General features: G+C 56.9%; 1 protein-coding gene across 2 annotated transcripts in view; it reads right to left on the reverse strand.

Annotated features, from left to right (window-relative positions):
- EIF2B3 (eukaryotic translation initiation factor 2B subunit gamma) overlaps nt 1-3,131 on the reverse strand; it is a 149,826-nt gene extending 146,695 nt beyond the window's left edge. Inside the window, exons 1-2 of one of the 2 annotated variants that reach the window (XM_065409141.1) lie at nt 3,037-3,131; nt 1,672-1,834 (exon numbers count right to left, since the gene is read on the reverse strand). In XM_065409141.1, the coding sequence (XP_065265213.1) occupies nt 1,672-1,819 (148 nt within the window). In that variant the 5' untranslated portion in view covers nt 1,820-1,834; nt 3,037-3,131. Of the gene's footprint in view, nt 1-1,671; nt 1,835-3,036 lie in introns of those variants that run through there. The other variant, XM_065409142.1, reaches the window with a different exon arrangement.
- Between the last annotated feature and the right edge of the window lie 15,964 nt (nt 3,132-19,095).

Raw genomic sequence — 19,095 nt, forward strand, 5'->3', positions numbered from 1 at the left:
AGCTGGGCCCACCTAAATAAAATTCATTTTATTACAGCCAAATGCAAAGGCATACAACTAGGAGCATAGAATGTAGGCCATACCGACAGACTGGGGAACTGTATCCTGGAAAGCGATGACTCTGGAAAGGATTTAGGGGTCATAGCCGATAAACAACTCAACAGAGCTCCCAAGGCAATGCTGTGACAAAACGGGCTAATGCAACCCTTGGGTGTATAAACAGGAGAGTAATGAGGAGGAATAGAGAGGTGATTTTACCTCTATCTACAGCATTGGTGAGACAGATGCTAGACTATTGTGTACAGTTCTGTTGTCCACATTTTAAAAAGGATGCTGAAAAACTGGAGACAGTGCAGAAAAGAGCCACAAAAGTATTTGAGAGATGGAGAAAATGCCTTACAGTGAGAGGCTTAAGGAGCTAAATCTCTTTATCTCGCCAAAAAGATTGAGAAATGACTTGATTACAGTGTATAAGTACTTTCCTGGGAAGAAAACAACAGGTACTAACAGGTTCTTTAATGTAATGGAAAAAGGCAGAACAAGAACAAGTGGTTGGAAGTTGAAGCCAGAAAAAAATCAAATTAGAAATTAGACACAATTTTTTAAATAGTGAGGGTGACTAACTACTGGAACAAACTACCAAGGGAAGTAGTACTTCTCCATCTCTGGATGTCTTAAAATCAAGATTGAATGCCTTTTTAAAAGAAATGCTTTGGTCAAGTACAAGATGTTGGGCTCAATGCATGGGTAACTATATGAAATTCTATGGTCAGACTAGATCTAATTGGTCCCTTCTGGCCTTTAAATCTATTAAACTATTAAGTAATTTTAAAACATTAACATTGGAAAAATATGAACTAATACAGATGGAGAAAAATAATCTAAAAAACTAAGTGGGTAAAAAAGCAGAGACAATGGCAATTTACAAGTATATGAATGGTTTCCATGAAGCAGGAAGAGGAATTATTTAGGGTGCTACAAAGGGTATCATTTAGAGTAATGGATAAAATTAAGGAAAGGAAAATGTAGGCTGAATATGAGGAGAAACTTCCTGTTTGGCTATGGAACAGTCTCCCGAGGGATGGGATGGAAATCCCATTGCTTTGCACACTTGAAGGTAGAGGGGATAAAGCCATAATAAATACTGTATTATTAGGCTTGGAAGGATTCGAGTCAATTCCACCATACACACACAACTTGACAAAACACTTTTCCATTGACAATAATAGACATTTACAGCTAGCTAGGCAAAGTAAGACAAATTCTGCTTGAGAACTTATAAGAGTTTGATTTAAGATATTTACTTTGTATATTTTGACATGTGATGTTGACAATTTGTTTTTTAACAGTTATAAAGCTTTAACTTTTTGAATCTCAATGTCTACTGTCATTAAGTAATTATTGTCTGGCCCCCCATAATTTCTCACAACTGTTTAAATTTAAATTGATAATTACAGTTTAAAACCCATAATTTTACAGAACTGTAAACATTAAAATAAAAATCTAAATTATGGTTACAAATAAACATCCATATTATCCATGAAAATTATAAGTTATAAAAAAAATAAACACTGAATGTCTGCCAAGCCTGTGTGTCATGTAGAGAACTACCCTGCACTGACAGCAAAATGGGTAAGTTAACCTATGGGTTAGCAACTAGCAATCTCTCACCTTCAAATCCGATTCGCTCTAACAAATTTAATGGGTACCAGATTAAAGGTTTGTTGCCTACTGGCAGGAGAGGCTTAGGGATGCTGGAAGTTAGGTCCATCATTCGGGATCCTCCACCAGCCGCCATCACCACTGCTTGAAACTCCATCTTTACAAACTGCAACTGCAAACATAGGGTGTTTTTAGCAACATAGAATAAAGCTTTCAACCCCTGCTCATAATCACCCAAATGGCACCAGAACATTCAGTTCAAAGCCCCCCACTTGGGGAAACTATTCATTCCCCAATACCAAATCAGCCATTCTTCCTTGGCAGATTTTAGACAATAGTTTTCTGATGCTTGAACATTAAAAATTAAGTTAAACAACACACAAACATGTAATGAAACCTCAAATACCACCAAATGCTGAGATCTTCAGCGTATGGAGAGTCAAGAACGGTTTAGGCCTGTATGTGTTCAAGAATTCAGAATACCAGTTTCTGCCTGGCATGAACATATTATGTAAAGGAGCAGGGCTGCTACCACATGTAGAGACCCACAGCAGCAACAGGTGCTGTGTTAAAAGTGATAGTGCCATCATTACCCCATAACAGCAGGCCAGCAGCACTGGACGGACTGACAACCCATCCTCTGACGCTATCCCAACACAACAGACTGAGCACCTGGCGTGCCGCAGAGATGCCATTCCCGGCCGCTCCAGTCACTGTGTTGATCAGGTACCAACGCAGCTCGTGGCACTGCCTGGGTCAGAAGTGTCACCTCCTGTCAGGGCAGCTCACCCCTGCAACAGACCCATCGCCACCCGCCAACACAAGTCCCCGGGGCCTACCCGGGGCAATTCTCACAGTGCTGGGGTCACCGGCGACGTTGGCACTGCCAAGGATGGCAACTGTTACACCCCATTCCCCAGGCCGGGACCAGCCCCTTGCAGCACGAGCAGAGCTGGTCCTGTGCAGGGGTGATAACTGCGCCCCCTCCCCCCCGCAGCCAGGGGAGCCCGGCCCTGCCCGGGGATGGGAACCGCCCCCCGCAGCCAGGGGAGCCCGGCCCGGCGGTGGGAACCGCCCCCCCCCCGCAGCCAGGGGAGCCCGGCCCTGCCCGGGGGTGGGAATCGCCCCCCCCCCGCAACCAGGGGAGCCCGGCCCGGCCCTGCCCTGCCCGGGGGTGGGAATCGCCCCCCCCCCCCGCAACCAGGGGAGCCCGGCCCGGCCCTGCCCGGGGGTGGGAATCGCCCCCCCCCCGCAACCAGGGGAGCCCGGCCCCGCCCCGCCCGGCGGGAGATTAGCCCGGGGTCTGTCGGCCGGGGAAAAGCGGCTCCTCTGCCCCACGGCGGCCGCCCCGCCCCGCCCCGCCCCCTCCGTTACCTCAGGTGCCGCCTCTACCGGCTTCTCCCTCCCGGGACCCTCGCACTGACAGGACAGCAATGGCGGCACCGGCAGCTACTGCGCCTGCGCTGCGGTCACCCAACGAGCGCCGAGAGAATCGATAGGTGGCCGGAAACTACCGGGGGGGAAAGGAGGGGGTGAGCGCCGAGTTATAGATCCCCCAGGAGAGACTGCGGCAAGGACAGAGGAGGAGCATAGAGTCATCGATCCCCCCAGCACCAACCTGCGGGGAAGGGGAGGAGCACAGAGTCATCGATCCCCAGGAGCCTGCTGCACGGTGCAGGCCTAGAGAGGGAGGAGGCCCTGGAGTGCAGACAGGGGAGGAGCACCAGGGGCAGCTCCCTGGCTGGGGGCAGAAGGGGCTCATCCAGCCAGCCCCCTCCAGTGGTTGGGCAGGGACGCACACGCTGCAATAAAGGGGGGCTTTAAGGCAGCTGTGGCTCGTGGCGTGGGATCCCCCATGCAGAGAAACTCGGCTCGCTGACAGCGCCCGGATACTGCAGGGAGGGGCCCTCACCTGGGTGAAGGGGACCCCATTTCCAGTCAAGGCGGGGGCTTCCTGGGCGGCTCCGTTTTCTAGGGTGTCAGAAGCAGCATGGGCAGCCCACACGTTCGAACCTCAGGCCGATTCTGGGGGTTCTTTCTTTGCCTGCTAGTTCCTGAGCTTTACGGTCGCATGTTGCTCCCATTTTTGAGCTTTTCTCCCCACACAGGAGGGCTAGAAGCTTGCCTACATTTTAAATGGAAGTTGAGATTCTCACACAATTCCAGACGCTGGGGCTTTAAGAAACCACCAAATACCACGATAGACAAAAGCATGTGGTCAAAACATGCTGGCGGCGTTGTTACCTCAACAGCACTATGCGTGTATTTCTCGGAGTGGAGAATATTCCCCCCCCCACCCGTAAATGTTATGATTGAGTTTGTCAGGAAATACTGAACAAGTGTTGTTAACATCCTCATTCCCTGGACTTTAGTCTTTGCTCCAAGCACCATTCATCACACTCAGCGCTTGTTCCACGGGGCACCTGTTGTCTGGTAAACACCTGATTTTATAGGGACAGTTCTGACATTTGGGGCTATTAGGACCCACCCCCCTCCCGATTATTCACATTTGCAATCTGGTCACCCTACTCCCCAACTGCTGTTATTTTTGTTATTTCCAAATTCCTATTTGACAAGTTGCATGTGGTATTGGAAATGTTTCGTGATCAGACAGGGCTCTGTTTCCAATTTGAGCTAAACCGCTGAATCTGGACCCTTGAGCTCTTTCCTGGCATTTGAACCCCCCTTTCCTTCCAAGGCACTCCATTTAAGAAGCATCTGCACTGCTGGATCAATAGAAACTATTTGCACAGATGAATGATATTTTCAAGTCCAATCCAGTAGGGTTCTGGGAAAGCGCCAGAGCTTCCCGACAACAGCTAAAATTATTATAACTGTCTTAATTTCTCCCAGAAGAGGCATTGTTGCAGCCAGTCAGAGACCTTGCTGATACTTGGAAGGATATCTCAGGACCACCAACCAAGCCCACGGGTTACCTTCTGAACTTAGCAAAGCAGACAACCACTGCTTGCTGTAGCAGCCAGAAACCCCTGCTGACTCCAAATTCAAATCCAAGGAACAGATTTATTTCAGCATAGGTACAGAATGCCACTTAGGGGGAATCCGGGGCAAATTCAGTACTTGGTCCTGCTAGTGAAGGCAGGGGGCTGAACTCAATGACCTTTCAGGGTCCCTTCCAGTTCTATGAGAAAGGTATATCTCCACTCCCCAGGGATCAATTGGGGGTAACAGGCCAATGAGTTGGGTGTACACAAACAAAGGCATAAAGGCAAAGGCTTCATCTCAGCACACTCTTTTTATACCCTAGAGGACACCCTACTTTTATCAACACCCCCTCTTCTGATTCGTTGCCTAATAGTTATGGCCATAAAATTCCACACTACACACTAGATTATATAACATGTTATCTACTTGTGACGCCCTGTACCTCGGGGGAACATCGTACACCCCCATGTTCATCCTTATAAAATGATTGTGTGGTATCCAATGCAAAGTTTGTCATGTTGGGTGTCTTCGGAAGGCTCATGATGCACTGAGCATTGTTGTTATAGTGATGTTATAGTAATTGTTGTTACAGTGTTATAGTAATGTTATAGGTTATAATTTCATGTATGTAGTTATGAGGCTGAAAATGTGTCTTCATGGCTTAAAATAAGCCCAGGCAAAAACTCTCCAAGAGCAGAGAGGCAGTTCACACCTTATCGGGGCATGTATGGGACAAACCCAGCCCCGCCTCACAGGAACAAAGGACGCTGGCCTAGGCAGCAACAAAAGGATCAATTGGACTCTTGAGTGAGTCACCCCCCTTCCTTTGGTCAGTTTGGGACTGCGATGAGGTAATGCTCACCTGACTCTGAAGTGGGCAAAGCTGAGAGGGAAGAAAGGACATGATAAAAGGGAGAGACATTTGCCATGCTCTTCCTCTCTCTCTTCCAACTACATCTACAGACACCACACTAAGCAACTGAAGCGCTGATCAAAGGGGAGAGCCTGGCTGAAGAGCAACCAGCCAGCCTGTGGTGAGAAGCATCTAAGTTTGTACGGGCATTGAAATTATTAAGATCAGCTTAGAGTGCGTTTTGCTTTTCTTTCATTTTCCCCTTTCGATGACCCAAATGGCAGCACTTTGGCCTCCGGCACTTCTCAGAGAGGGGAGCTGCTTATACAACCAAACCCAAGTTAAATTCTGAAGAGCAAAATGCAAGCTGGTGCACGGGGGTCGGCCTGAAAATACGGCAGCACGCCCCAGAGCAGAGCAGCCCCAGGGCTGCAGGCACAAGCAGCTGCTCCGCTCTGAGCAGGGTCTGGCCAGCGGCAGAACCCCCCGACCCTGAGTCATGGCATTTCCCACATGAGCAGAGAATGGGTCCTTCTCTCCCAGCCAGGGGGGCAAGACGCTAGAATTGGATCCCAGGTCTCCCATGCACTGCCTGGTGCCCGTGCATTGCCTCTGAGCAGACACGAGATCCCTGGATCCTCCATAGGGAGTGACAACCCTCTGGACTCTGGGAAAGCAGGTCACCGGCAGAGCCAGGCCTGGAACCCAGGTCTCCTAAGTCCTGGACCAGTGCCTGAGCCTGGACTGCCCTGCTTCCCAAAGGGCAGCACGACTAGACCCAGTTCCAGGGGCAGGACTTGTACTGCTTGATGGGAGTGCACAGCCGCCTGGCCCAGAGCAAAGCAGAATGATCACACTGCTGCTGTGCAATACCAATGCATAAAGCTCCGTGGGCTGAGCCAGCAGCGGTAGGTGCGGGGAGCCGGTGGGGGATCTACGCTCAGCCGCTTTGCAGGGCGCTCTCCTGCCGGGCAGCTGGGAGCAGTTTCACATTAAGACAAAGTCACCATGGGGTGCTGCATTCCCGTCCCGAGCCGCCCTTGCCGATAATGCACTGGGATGCATCTCATCAGAGGGCTGAGCGCAGAGCCAAAGGAGCCAACGCCCGTCTTGAATAGCAACCCGCCCAAAGCCCCTTGTAGGCAACTGATGAGTGGATAAGGCCTCTCCGGCCAGGGTGCAACGTGAGCTGCCTCAACTGAAACACCAGCGAGCAGAGCAGTCCCAGGGCCACAAGCTGGCTTCGCTGGTAAACTCCACCTCCACGGCTCCACAGCAAGAACTCAGAGCTCCCTGCTGCAAAAGCCTCGACCACTTCAACTGAAGGGGAATCTCTATTAGCAGTGCAGGGCCTGGGACACACAGGGAAGCAGATCTGATTCCATCCAGCAGAGGGCAGCACTGCACAGTCACACCAGCCTGCTGAGTACACTGTGCAGATACACAAGATACACAATACCAGGTGTGCTGCTTGCTCCACGGTGTTGGATTCAAGCAGAAGCAAGCGAGCACCCTGCAGGATCAGGCTGGATTCTTCACCCAGGCAAGCTCACAAGAGCTCCTTGCCCTCTGCCGTCCTCCCTGCTCCCTGACTCAGTCACTCAGCGCCCTCTAGTGCTCAGGTAGGTATTGCATGCACAGGACTCACTCCGTGCTAGTCAGACAGCAGTGGCTAGCACAGAGGGCTCTTGGCAAACAAAAGATAGGGGTAAAACGAACCCGGATGGGGAATCAGACAAGCCACAAAACTGGTTTTCAGTATCAAATTGGTTATTTGACAAAATTAAATGTTTCCTGCAAGCGCCTGCTTTCTGCAGAAAATTTCAATTTATTAAAGCCCAAACGTTTGACAATAGTGTGGCCCAAAGCCTGCAATACTTCCATTTGGCTAGGCTGCTAAGGAGCCTCGTGGAATTAATCATAGTCCAGTTTCCCCTTGTCCCCTTTCTCCTCTCTGGGCCAGGCTCCCCAGTCAAACTACATCTCCCAGGATGCATACTGGTCGTGGACTCCCAGGATGCAACTGCCATCCTTTACCATGAGGGAAGTCCATGGTGCATCATGGGAGATTGAGTCCAACCAAGGAGACCAACCTATGGAGGAGAACAGGAGAATGAGGCACCCAAACTATAGTTCCCATGATGCACTGCAGCAGCATTTCCAAATACAGATATTTGCAGGCTTTTTAATTTTCACCAGAAAGTCAAACTTAGGTAGAAATTTCCAACAAAACCTTTTTTAAATCAAAACTTTCCATGGGGGAAAAAACCCCAACACCATTTTCCAACCGCTGTACTAGCCAAAGTGTCTGTATCAGTGCTGCCCCCTAGGGGATGGGACGACAACTGCTCACCTGTGCGCCTTAGCCTCTATAGTGCTAACCCTGATTCCACCCTGTGGTGGGAAGGGGCTGGTCCCTGTAAGTGGGATGCTACAGGTTCAATCCCTGTGTCTCCACAGAGTTCTGAGTGACAGCTGCCAGCAACCCTAGGGGAGCAATGATTTGTTAGAAGAGTCGTTTTTTCCATCCCTCTTTGGCGGCCCAGCCCCTATGGCTCCGTTCAGTGCAGGAGAAAGTAGATGCTGTGTTACCTCTGGGGGTCCATGGAATTAGCTGAGGTTTCCTGGCCTCCCACGTCAGCAAACAGCTCAGTGCCGGTTGAAAGCCCTGGCTGGAGAGCTTGTTAGCACTGGAGCCCGCCCCACATTTGTGTGCAATTTCAACGTCTTTTTTAGCAAGCAGGGGCAGGATGTGCTGACTGCCCGTTTCCATTTTATCGCGAGTCAGAGATCGCCTGTCAGTTTTGTTTCACTCAAGGAGCTGACCTAGGCATTTCTCCGCACACCCATCTCCAAAGCAGCATTGGGCCCCCAAGCCCATCCCTGCCCCCAGGGCAGCACCCCCCATCAGGAGGCCGGGGGCACCTCAGCCATGCCAGAGGAGCGGGCAGTCCCAGCCCGTGTTGCCGTTCTCCCGACCCGGAGAGTCCTTTGTGCCCATTAACTCACCGACTGAGTGTATGGGAGAGCGAGAGGCCTCTCAACAATGGTCTAATCTCCCGGCCAGCCCCCTTCCAACTCATTAGGGGCTGCAGTGGGATCAATGGGGGTTTCTCCTCTCACCAACACGCCTTTTTTTTCTGAGGGGAAACAACTTCCAATGTAGCCAGGAAAACACCCCCTCCACCTCCGCTATTAGCTGCTGGTTTGTTTGGGTGCCATTAATTATCGGCCCTGCCGCTCAGACATCCCGTTTGTGTCGTTCTAGGGAAAAGTGGGCTGCTAATGAGCAAAGGAGAATGAGCGGCTGGAGAAGGGAGCCCGGCCTTCTGAGTGGCTGGCAGGGGCCCCAGGCCTGCCCTCTGCCTTGGGTTCCAGCCCAGGGACCCTGTAACCAGCAGCCAAGTCTACACAGTCCCCACAATGCCTCTGGGATTGACCCTTCCTCTAGGGCTAGGACCCGGGAGCTCATTCCCCGTCCTGGGCTCTCCCCTCGGCTCTGCTCCCAGAGGTGGCCGCAGCCCCTCTGCCCGCAGCCTCAGGCAGGCATCGCTGCGTTGGCTACAGTGAGGTCAAAGTTGGGAGGATAACTGCCCACCCAACAGGGCTAGACACGCAGTGTGGGTGTTTTTAAATGGAAGGGGGGGGGTGAACGTACACTGCTGTGTGTGTCCCCGAGCGGTGGCTCAGATGTCTCCGTTAGTGCTTTGAGAGCTTAGCTGGCTGGAGCCGGTCGAGGTACTAGCTCAGCACCCCCAGATCCAAGCAGGGCCCAGGTGACCGGTCCAGCCAAGGAGCAGCTGCTGAAAGGACTGTGTTGGCTGTTTGTCGCTGACCGACGGGGGGCGGGAGGGGTGCTCTGGGTGTGCGGAGGGCGGGAGGCAGGCGGAGGGAAAAGATTCATTCCCAAGGTTTTGTTAATCACCGTCTCGCTCCTCCCCGACCTCCCCCAGGATGGCTGGGGGGGAAAGGCAGCTCGGCGCGGATGAGTCACCTGGCTGGTTGGGGCCTGCCCTCAGACACGCGTGGTTCTCAGCTGCCATAAATCATCCCCTCAGCGGCGAGGGGAGGGGGGCTGTTGTTGTTTGTGTGAAATCCGAAGAATGGCAGCTCTCTCGCCGATTACCGGGGGGCCTGAAACCCACGCCTGGCGCGTGGAACCCGCTGCCCTGTCTACCAGCCATCCCCGAACCAGGGCGAGGCTCTGACATGCCACGACGGGCACTGGGGCGCGGAACCACGATCACGCCTCCCATCAATCTTGCTAGGGCCTGTCTCCGGCCACCAATTTCTTTATGACAGGTTTCAGAGTAGCAGCCGTGTTAGTCTGTATCCGCAAAAATAACAGGAGTACTTGTGGCACCTTAGAGACTAACAAATTTATTAGAGCATAAGCTTTCGTGGGCTACAACCCACTTCTTCGGATGCATACTTTATGAATCTCCCACTTGGGGAGCAGCGCAGGTTCTTGTTGGAGTCACATGAAAAACGTAATTAGCATCAAACCGGGCTTGGCAATCAGACGGGCCTTACGCAGCTTGCTCTGGGGCGGGGCACGGCCACTCTGACGCAACACACGGCAACAAGGCTACAAAACCAGAATTGAAAGTGCGGGGACGGGGGTAGTTCGGGAGGTCACATCCAGAGCTGGGAGGAGAGAGGAATTCCCAGGTCACCACGTCTGCGACCGCTGGCCGTCACATCTCGTGACCATTCCCGCTGTCTGAGAAAATCACACACCTTGTCACGGGGGGCGGGGGGACACCACACGCTACCTGCAACTCAGCCAAAGAGGCGGCCTTGGCAGGCAGTCGGTGGGTGTGTTTGAGATAAATAGCCCCAGGTGAAGCAAATCACCACACCAGCAAGATGAAGAGGACACACGGAGGTTGCTTTTTCCTTTGAAGAAGATGATGCTAAGAAAGGAAAGAAATGCCACGCAGGGAAGCCCAGGCGTTTGTGCAGCACTGGGGCTAGGACCCCACTTCGGCAATGGAAATGGCAAAAAGTAAAGGACAGTTTCACCTTCACTGTGCCCCCTTGTGCATATGCCTTCAAACCGGGCAGCTCTGTAGCGAGTGAGATTGTGTTAAATCAAGCAATGCAAACTGGTAGGGAGGGCAGTAGACTTGGGTCACCTGGGGCAAGTCCCTTCCCCCTCTCTCCAGGCCTCAGTTTCCTTCCCACCCTCTCCCTGCCTTGTCAGAGCTTTTCGGGCAGGGACTCTCTCGCGCTCTGGGTTTGTCCAGCGCCTGGCACAGAGGGGGAGCTGCTATTGGCTGGGGGTTCAGCTGTACTGCGATAGCTGACGTACAGTGGGACCGTGGCAGGGGAAAGCCCCATGTGCTGGGACCGTGTGTGTAGCAACTGGATTGACTGAGCTGGAAGTGCCTGTAGTCTGAGGACACAAAGGCTGTGAGGTTCAAAGGAGATTGACCATACACATACACGCACACACGCTAACGAGAAGGCACATGCAATGCGCCTGTGTGTAGGAAACCCCAGCTGGCGTAGGATTTAGGACCAGCAAAGGACTGGGGCCCCCAGCCCATGTCCCTCAGGTCTCTGACATGCTGCTGAACAGTTCCAGCTCCTTCCAGTAGAGGGCACTGGTACCAGGTACACACTAGGCGGCTCATCGCTGTGCTGTGGCAGTGGGTTCGCCCCTCGTCCTGAAGGGGGTGCCAGAGAGCACAGCAGCATGGCTCCGGACTATGCTTCCAACAGCCCTGGTTAGTGACCGGTCCAGACCGGGCATAGAGCCCCTCGCTGTGCCGTCAAGGCAGCGTCTCCTCCAGCCCCCACAAGCAGCTGCTGGCTCTGGATGGCCCAGGTCGCAACTCACTACTGAGCACATGGGGCTGCGTGTGAGGGGGGGTGGGGGTCCAGGTCGGGTTGTTGGTGAGTGCAGGGGGGGAAGGACGGATTGTTCTTCTTGGGTTGTTGGTGAGTGGGGGTGGGAGAATGGGTTGTTACTGTAGGGCTGCTGGTGAGTGCAGAGGCTGGGTGTCGTCAGGTTATTGTCAAGTATCAGGGGGTAGCCGTGTTAGTCTGTATCTACAAAAACAACAAGGAGTCTGGTGGCACCTTATATATCTGTTAGTCTTTAAGGTGCCACCAGACTCCTTGTTGTCAGGTTGTTGGTGAGCATGGGGGATGGGTTGTTACTGTCAGGTTGTTGGTGAGCATGGGGAGGGTGTTACGGCTGGTTTGTTGGTGAGCCTGCTGGGTCTGGTTGTTGTCAGGCGGTTGGTGAGCGTGCAATGGGCTGCGTATTGGTGAGTGCTGGGGCAGGTGTTCAGTTGTTGGTGAACACGGGGGCGGGTGTTGTTGTCGGGCTGTTGGTGAGCCCAGGGGCGGGTGGTGTTGTCAGGCTGTTGGTGAGTGCGGGGGCAGATGTTGTCGGGCTGTTGGTGAGTGCAGGGCGGGTGCTGTCGTCGGGCTGTTGGTGATCGTAGAGAGCGGGTGTTATTGGTGAGCACAGGGGCAGAGGTTGTTGTTGGGCTGTTGATGAGCTCAGGTGTGGGTGCTGTTGTCTGGCTGCTGGTGACTGTAGGGGCCAGGGGTTGTGGATGAACACAGGGGCAGGGGTTTTTGTTGGGCTGTTGGTGAGCATGGGGGCGGGTGTTGTTGGTGAGCGTGCAATGGGCTCTGTGTTGGTGAGTGCTGGGGCAGGTGTTCAGTTGTTGGTGAACACGGGGGCGGGTGTTGTTGGTGGGCTGTTGATGAGCGCGGGGGCTGATGATGTTGTCGGGCTGTTGGTGATCGTAGGGAGTGGGTGTTATTGGTGAGCACAAGGGCAGAGGTTGATGAGCTCAGGCGCGGGTGCTGTTGTCTGGCTGCTGGTGACTGTAGGGGGCAGGGGTTGTGGATAAACACAGGGGCAGGGATGTTGTTGGGCTGTTGATGAGCGTGGGGGTGGGTGTTGTCTGGCTGCTGGTGATTGTAGGGGGCAGGGGTTGTTGAGCTGTTGGTGAGTGCGGGGGCAGGTGTTGTTGATGAGCGTGGGGGGTGGTGATGTTGTCGGGCTGTTGGTGATCGTAGGGAGCGGGTGTTATTGGTGAGCACAGGGGCAGAGGTTGTTGGGCTGTTGATGAGCTCAGGCGCGGGTGCTGTTGTCTGGCTGCTGGTGACTGTAGGGGCCAGGGGTTGTGGATGAACACAGGGGCAGAGGTGTTGTTGGGCTGTCGGTGAGCGCGGGGGTGGTTGTTGAGTTGTTGGTGAGCACAGGGCTGGCTCTAGTGTGTTTAGGATTCGGACCCATCCAGTGTTGCTGGGGGAAGCCGTGGCCTTTTGTAGATCAGAAAAACCCACAGGCCTGACCCCCTCAGCACCAGGGCTGTACCCCAGAACCCTCCAGCCGCGCTGCCTGCAGTGCTGGCTCTCTGGCCACACCACGTGGGGCTGGTTGGGACTGGCAGGGACCATCCCCCCTCCCGATCCCACAGCTGTGTTTCTGCCACTCGCAGGGGCTGGCTGCGGCGCCGGTTCCCCTCACGCTCTGCCTCCCTCCCCCCCTCCATCAGCCACAGGCCAGGCCTGACCCGGCCGGACTTTGATCTCCCTGGGGGAGCGGAGCAGCCGGGTCTGTGTGTGGTCGGAGCAGGGCCACTGCCCCTGGGAGCGAACAGTGCTGGGGAGCGGGGACAGGCACGCACCCACCCTCCCAGCATCCTCCCCCTGTCCCCCAGAGGCTGGGGGCTCGGCTAGGGCAGCCTGGCCTCCAGACCCTCCCTTTGACCCTCCTTGTGCTACACCATAACCCCGACCAACCTCTGCTGGCAGTTCTCCACTCCCACCCCCTCCAGCCCTCCACCCGACCCCCAAGCTACCCCACTGATGCCAAGCCAGCCTGGCCCAGCCATGCCCACAGAGCGGCGCCAAACCGGGAGACACTGAAGCAAACATCCCCTCCCTGCCGCCCCCCTGCCTACCCATCCTGCCTTCTCCTGCCCCAGCTGGGCCCACTGCCCCTAGGGGGAGGGCTAATAACTCAGTCACAGTCAGGGCTATAGTAGGGGGCTCCCCCCAGCTGAGGCGATTCCTGGCAGAAGCTATGGGGCAGGGTGGGGCAGGGCCCTGCAGCGTGGCGCTGGGGAGCTGTGCACATGCTGTGGGCAGTGCCAGTGACGGATTCACTGTCCAGGGCGCCCCCTCATGGCAAGAGCTGGCACTGCGGCACGTCTGCCTCTTTCTGCGCTCAGGGCCCCCATGGCCCAAAGCCTTGGACCCTGGACAGGTCACAGCATAATCCACCCCTTCCAGGGAATCAATGCCCCACCCAGCTGCGTCCCACCCACTGCTAGTCACCCCCAGTCTCCCCGCGAGGCCCCTCAGCAACCCCACTCTCCCTTCAGTGGAGCGGGTTCCTGCTTCCTCCCCGGTGTCCCCCAGACACTTCACCTGCTCAGGGAGCTTTGAGTCTCTCTTGCTTCTCCTCGGCTTGCTGTTCCTCTGCCAGGACGCCAGCCCCCGAGGGCGGTGCCCCTTTGCCAAGGCCCGTCACAGCAGCTGGCTCTGCTCTGGGGCTTTGCAGGGTCTCCCCTGGCCCCAGCCCTGTGCCAGAGCTGGGTTGTTAGGGTGGATCCCGCAGCCTCCTTGCGCTGGCCTGTAGGAACATGGCCCAGCTCCTCCCCAGCTGGGTCCGCTAACGAGCAGTACCCAGTCAGCTAATTGAGCCCTCTTCCACTGCTGGTGCAGGTGGACACCCCCCCATGCCCCTTTCCATTTCTCAGGCAGGCTCCCCAGCCAGGGCAGAGGGCAGCCCGTTCACGCCGCATGGTGCCATGGAGACGCACACGCCCTGCTCTCTCTTGGGGAGACTTCACCTTTGTTCCTTCTTGGCGCCGTTTTCCCTTCATCAGACCCAAAAGTCGCCTGGCCTGAGAGCCCGCGGTTGCTGCGGAAACATAACCAAAGCCCCTCAGCGCTGGCCACAGTCCAAAGGGTTAAGTACCAGGGTCCCTGGCGCATGGCCCCCAGACCCCCATTTCAGGCCCGGGACCTGTCCCAGGGGGAGCGCAGGGTGGCAGGCTGCACCGGCTCCCACAGGGCCCCTCCCAGGAAGCTCTCGGGCAGCGCCACGTTTGCCGCCCGGCACACACACGTCCCGTTCAGCTCGAGCTGAGTTTACTGCCAGTGCTGCCAAAGCAGGAGACGGGCCCTGGGGTAGGGCCGATCCACCCTTAGGCCTGCTGAGCCGCAGAGCCCATTCCTGGCCATGGCATGGTGCCACCCCTCCCTATGCCCCGGGCCGGGCGCAGCGTCGCCCCATCGTGTTCTGAGAGGCCCGCTAGGCTGAGGGCATCCCTTGTTCTCCCTCAGATATGGGCCATTGGAGCACACGCTGCTGGGGGAGGGGTGCCAGGATTGGGCCCTGCACCCGGTCCCTGTGGCACCCCATCCACTGACCGGCCCAGCAGATGCTGCCCCCTAACCCAGCTGCCCAGGCCTGCTCCTGTAGGGTGCTTTGGGTGCCAGTGTTTCACCCCCCATAGACATGCTATGGAGCCAGGGTTCGTACCAGCTGGCCTAGGGCCCACCCAGAGCTCCACAGGCGACAGGCTCCCAGGGCAGCCCAATCTCAGGCACAGCTTGTCACCAGCGCACCCCCATCGCTGGCCTCGCCTCTGCTGCGGCCGAGCCAGGCTTGTGCTGCAGCCTCCATTTTTGCAAGCCAGACTGTAATTGTATTAGTCTAGTTGAGATGTGTGAATGAGGGATGCATGGGTGATAGAATCAACCTCCAGCACCAGCCCGGCCTGATGAGATAAAGTTCAAATGCCAACGGCTGAAGAACTAGACAACAGCCCTAACTCAAGCAAGAAGCATCCACCCTAAAAAGAAAAAAACAACAGAAGGAAGATCAAAGCCAGGTCCCAGGCTGACAGTCACGCCTGCAATTGATGGGTGATCAAGCACCAAACCCAGAGGCGGGGTGACACAGCGAGACCTAGAGACTTTGGATCCAAACTAAAAGCCTATAAAAAAGGAAGGGTGAGAGGAGAGACTTGGGGTAACGTTCTGCTATCAACATCAAGGAGCATCGGTGCCCGACAGAGACCCGGCTCCTCCTCGGGCTCAGCCTTCCTGGCCAGTTAGCTGCCACGAGCTCCGATCCCAAGCTGCGAACTCAAACTACAATCAGGACCGGTAACTATCCAGCAGCTGCAGAACATTTTGGGGTGTGTGTGTGTGTGTGTATATATGTGTATAAGCATTAAGGTATTTGCTAATAGTTAAAGATGCCACATTTATTATTAATCTGTGTCTTGTCCCCTTTAATAAGATCCTGCTAGTTTTTATTGGTATAACACCCACACCCTGCTGGAGACAGTGCCAGGAACAGGGGAAGCTTTGCACTCCCGTGGGCATGAGGGGCCCAACCTTGATGGGGGGGGGCATTGGGGTACCAGCTTCACACCGTGCTCCTCTTCCCTGTGCCATGCTCTGGCCCTCAGCCCCTTCCCCTCCCTACGTACGGTGCCCGGTCTAGAGCAGCTCCTAGCTCGGACTGGTCATGCTTCCCCTCGGCCCGAGCCAGGAACGGGGGCGCCAACAGGCCAGCACCCCCCCCGGGTGCAGTGCCCCCTGCTGACCACAAGGGCTAGGTACATCTCAGCAGCACGACATGCCACCCCAGGGCAGGGCGGGGGGATCTCAGGGTTAACAGACGGGCGCTGGGTCCAACCCACACGCCCCAGGGAGGAAGGAATCACGGTCCTTCTGGGGGCGTGGTCAGGCCCCGGTTGCAGGGAGTGGGCGGGTGGAAGGGGAACCTCAGCGGGTGGCTGCCAGGGAGCTGCAGCGGGCTGGGAACTCTCTGGGCGCGACCGGCCACAGCGCAGGCAGCCCGGTTCTCACCACCGCCCGCCCCTCCCCCCGGCTCCTGTGCCAGCAGAGTTGCCTTCCTGGAATCCAGCAACGACTGGGGTGGGCCAGCGGGTTTGGCGAGAGGGCTGGTGTCCCGGGGAGAGCAGGCCAGGCCTCCCCGCTGCTGGCAGGGAGCGGGGCTCCCCGCTGGGGAGAGGCGCCCAGGCCTGACTCTGGCAAGGGGGTGGTTTCTGCACCGGGATTCCCGCTAGAAGGGGTTGGTGCTGGGGGGAGCCGGCTGGGCCTAACCTGGCTGCAGCCGAGGTTTCGATGCCCGTTCCTGCTCACGGACGCTCTGGGGGATGTGCCGTGCCCCCGGGTGGCGCTCGGGCAGGAGCAGAAAGGAGAGGCGGGGGCAGGGCACCAGCTCCGCACCTGATCGAACGGCACGTGGGGCAGAGCCCTGGGCACTTCGCCCCCTCAAGGATTCGACGAGCCCCAGTGGCAGGAGCTCACAGAGCAGCTGCGAACCATCCTCGGTCACTGCCCCACCGGGGGCTCGAACCGCTCCCCCGCAGTAGGCAGAGGTGGGGGAAGCAGCCGAGAACCCAACCTGCTGGGCACAGAACGCCCCTGGCCAGGCCCTCGCCTGCCCGGCTTTTCCCGGCTGACTCGAGTAGGCAGCTGCCAGGATGAAGCAGCGAATCTCCTGCCTTCCAGGGGCGGGGTCTAGCCCTGGTCTGCCACAATTAGTGAACATTTAACTCAAGCACACACCACACAGGTAGGAGGAAAGATTTCCTTGTTAAAGATCCACCAGCACCTGCCCCTTCCTCCTCCCCCAAACCAGGGAGAGGAGCCCCCCTATGCCCAGGCGATACCCCACCCAAGCCCCTCTTTTTAACCCTTCCAGGCCTGTTGGCACCACCCCAGGGCAGCAGAAAGGGCCCCCCTTTGCCTGCCATTGATAGCCCTGAGCCCAGGCAGCACTGAGCACCTGCAACTCCCGCTGGGCTTGGGGCACAGACATGGGTGAGCCGGGGGCAGGAGCTGGGGGTGGCACTGATCCGTCCAGAGAAGCCTGCCGCCTTCCTAGCGCTTACCTGCTGGCCTTGGCACGTGGCCCAGCGGAGAAGGGAGCAGGTTGGCCTGGGCAGAGTCTAATCACACAGCGCCAGTGGGTGGGGGGACGGCTCCCTTCCACTTCCCCATCTCCTGCAGCTGCTTCCGGGCCCCCTGAATTCACTCGGGGAGAGCTAGCACATTCCGGGGCGCAGGTTCGAAGCCAGCCCCGGCAGGCGGCGGAGAGTTGTTGGCTGCCAGGGGGTGAGGGCAGCTCCCCAGCCAGCGGCCCCACGGGCCCCTTCCAGGCACAGTGAGGGTCTGACGGGCCACGGGATGCCGCTGGCAGGGCAGGACTGCGAGGAGGCTGTGCCCTGGGGCGAGCGAGGGGCACCTGGGATGTGCCATGCTCCTCCAGGCCAGGGCTGGCAGCTCACGGGCAATGCCCACAGAGTGAGGGCCAGCCATGCCCAGTGCTGGGGGCATGGAGACAGCACCCCCGAGGTGGCCTGGCAGTGGGGGTACCCTGTGCCACCCCAGCCTTCAAGAGCTCCGAGTGCCCCACGCAGGCCTGGACCCAGCTCCCTGGCACCAGCCCCATTAGAAGAGGAAACCAGGGCAGAGAGCCAAGGAAAGACACACCAGAGCACGAGGGACGGGGGCCCCTGGGCAGTGCTGGCTCGAGGGGCTCCAGGACTTGCACCCCCCTGGAGGAGGGGGGGGAGCAGCCAATGGCACCGTGGCCCCCCAGGCAGAGGGGGGAGGACACCCTCCGAGACAGCGCCACAGGGGCCTCCCCTGCACCTCAGCCTTGGTTGCTGCTGCCCCGTGAGATCGTGGGGGACCCGGGGCAGGGAGTGGATCTGACACCCCCCTCCCGCCGCCCAGGGCTGCAGGGTCTTCAGCACGTGCCTAAAGTGACACCTGGTGGCCAGAGGGTGCACTGCAGGGGCTGGCAGGCTGTTAAGCTGGGGAGGGGGTAGGACCGGGAGGGGGTGTTAGGAGGCCTGGGGGCCCCATGGAGGAGGAGGGTGAGGAGAGAAGCCCTCCATGGGAACTGCACCCCTTGACTCCATGCTGTGGGGTACATAAGATAACATGCCCCAGCTGAGCTGGGGTCTGGGGCCAGTGGCTCTGGGGGGCGATCCTCACCCCACCATGAGCTGCAGCAGGACGCGGCTTGGGAAACAAACGGGCCGCGCAGACTCCAGGGCAGCCCATCCGTTGGGTCTGATCACCCGCTGTTCTCGCTGAGCCGGGGGGGTGTGGGGGGGAAAATGACTGGATCTTGGCATTTTGACCCTGCCTGGATCCTCCTGTCATTTCGGTTCCGTGGCAGACACTCCTTCACTTCCTGTCCTAAACCGGGCAGCGGCGGTGCTGGACGGCTGCGAGAGAGCGGGCGGGCTCCACCCCAGAGGTGGCTGCATTGCAGGGGTAGGTGGAGCGATTGGTCCTGCGAGTGCTTGCGAGCGAAAGGCCTAAGCTAGCAGCACATCTCCAGGGGCTCCCAGCTAGCCGCCGTTAGCCGGGCCAGGCTCCATTCTTGCATTCCCTCGGGCTCCTGCTCAGGTCTGTCTCTGCCGCTTTGAAAGCCAAGGACCCAGAGACCCACGCTGGTTCTGGCCAGCGGCCTGGGGAGCCAAGCCTAGACCTGGGTGTTTATTGAATACATGTTTCTCGGGGGCGAGGGAAGGGGGCCAGTCGTGACGGGGGCAGGGGGAGGGGTAAGGGGACAGCTCGGTCCCATGACGGCGGTG

Source organism: Emys orbicularis, chromosome 8, assembly GCF_028017835.1.
Source record: "Emys orbicularis isolate rEmyOrb1 chromosome 8, rEmyOrb1.hap1, whole genome shotgun sequence".
Lineage (NCBI taxonomy): Eukaryota > Metazoa > Chordata > Testudines > Emydidae > Emys > Emys orbicularis.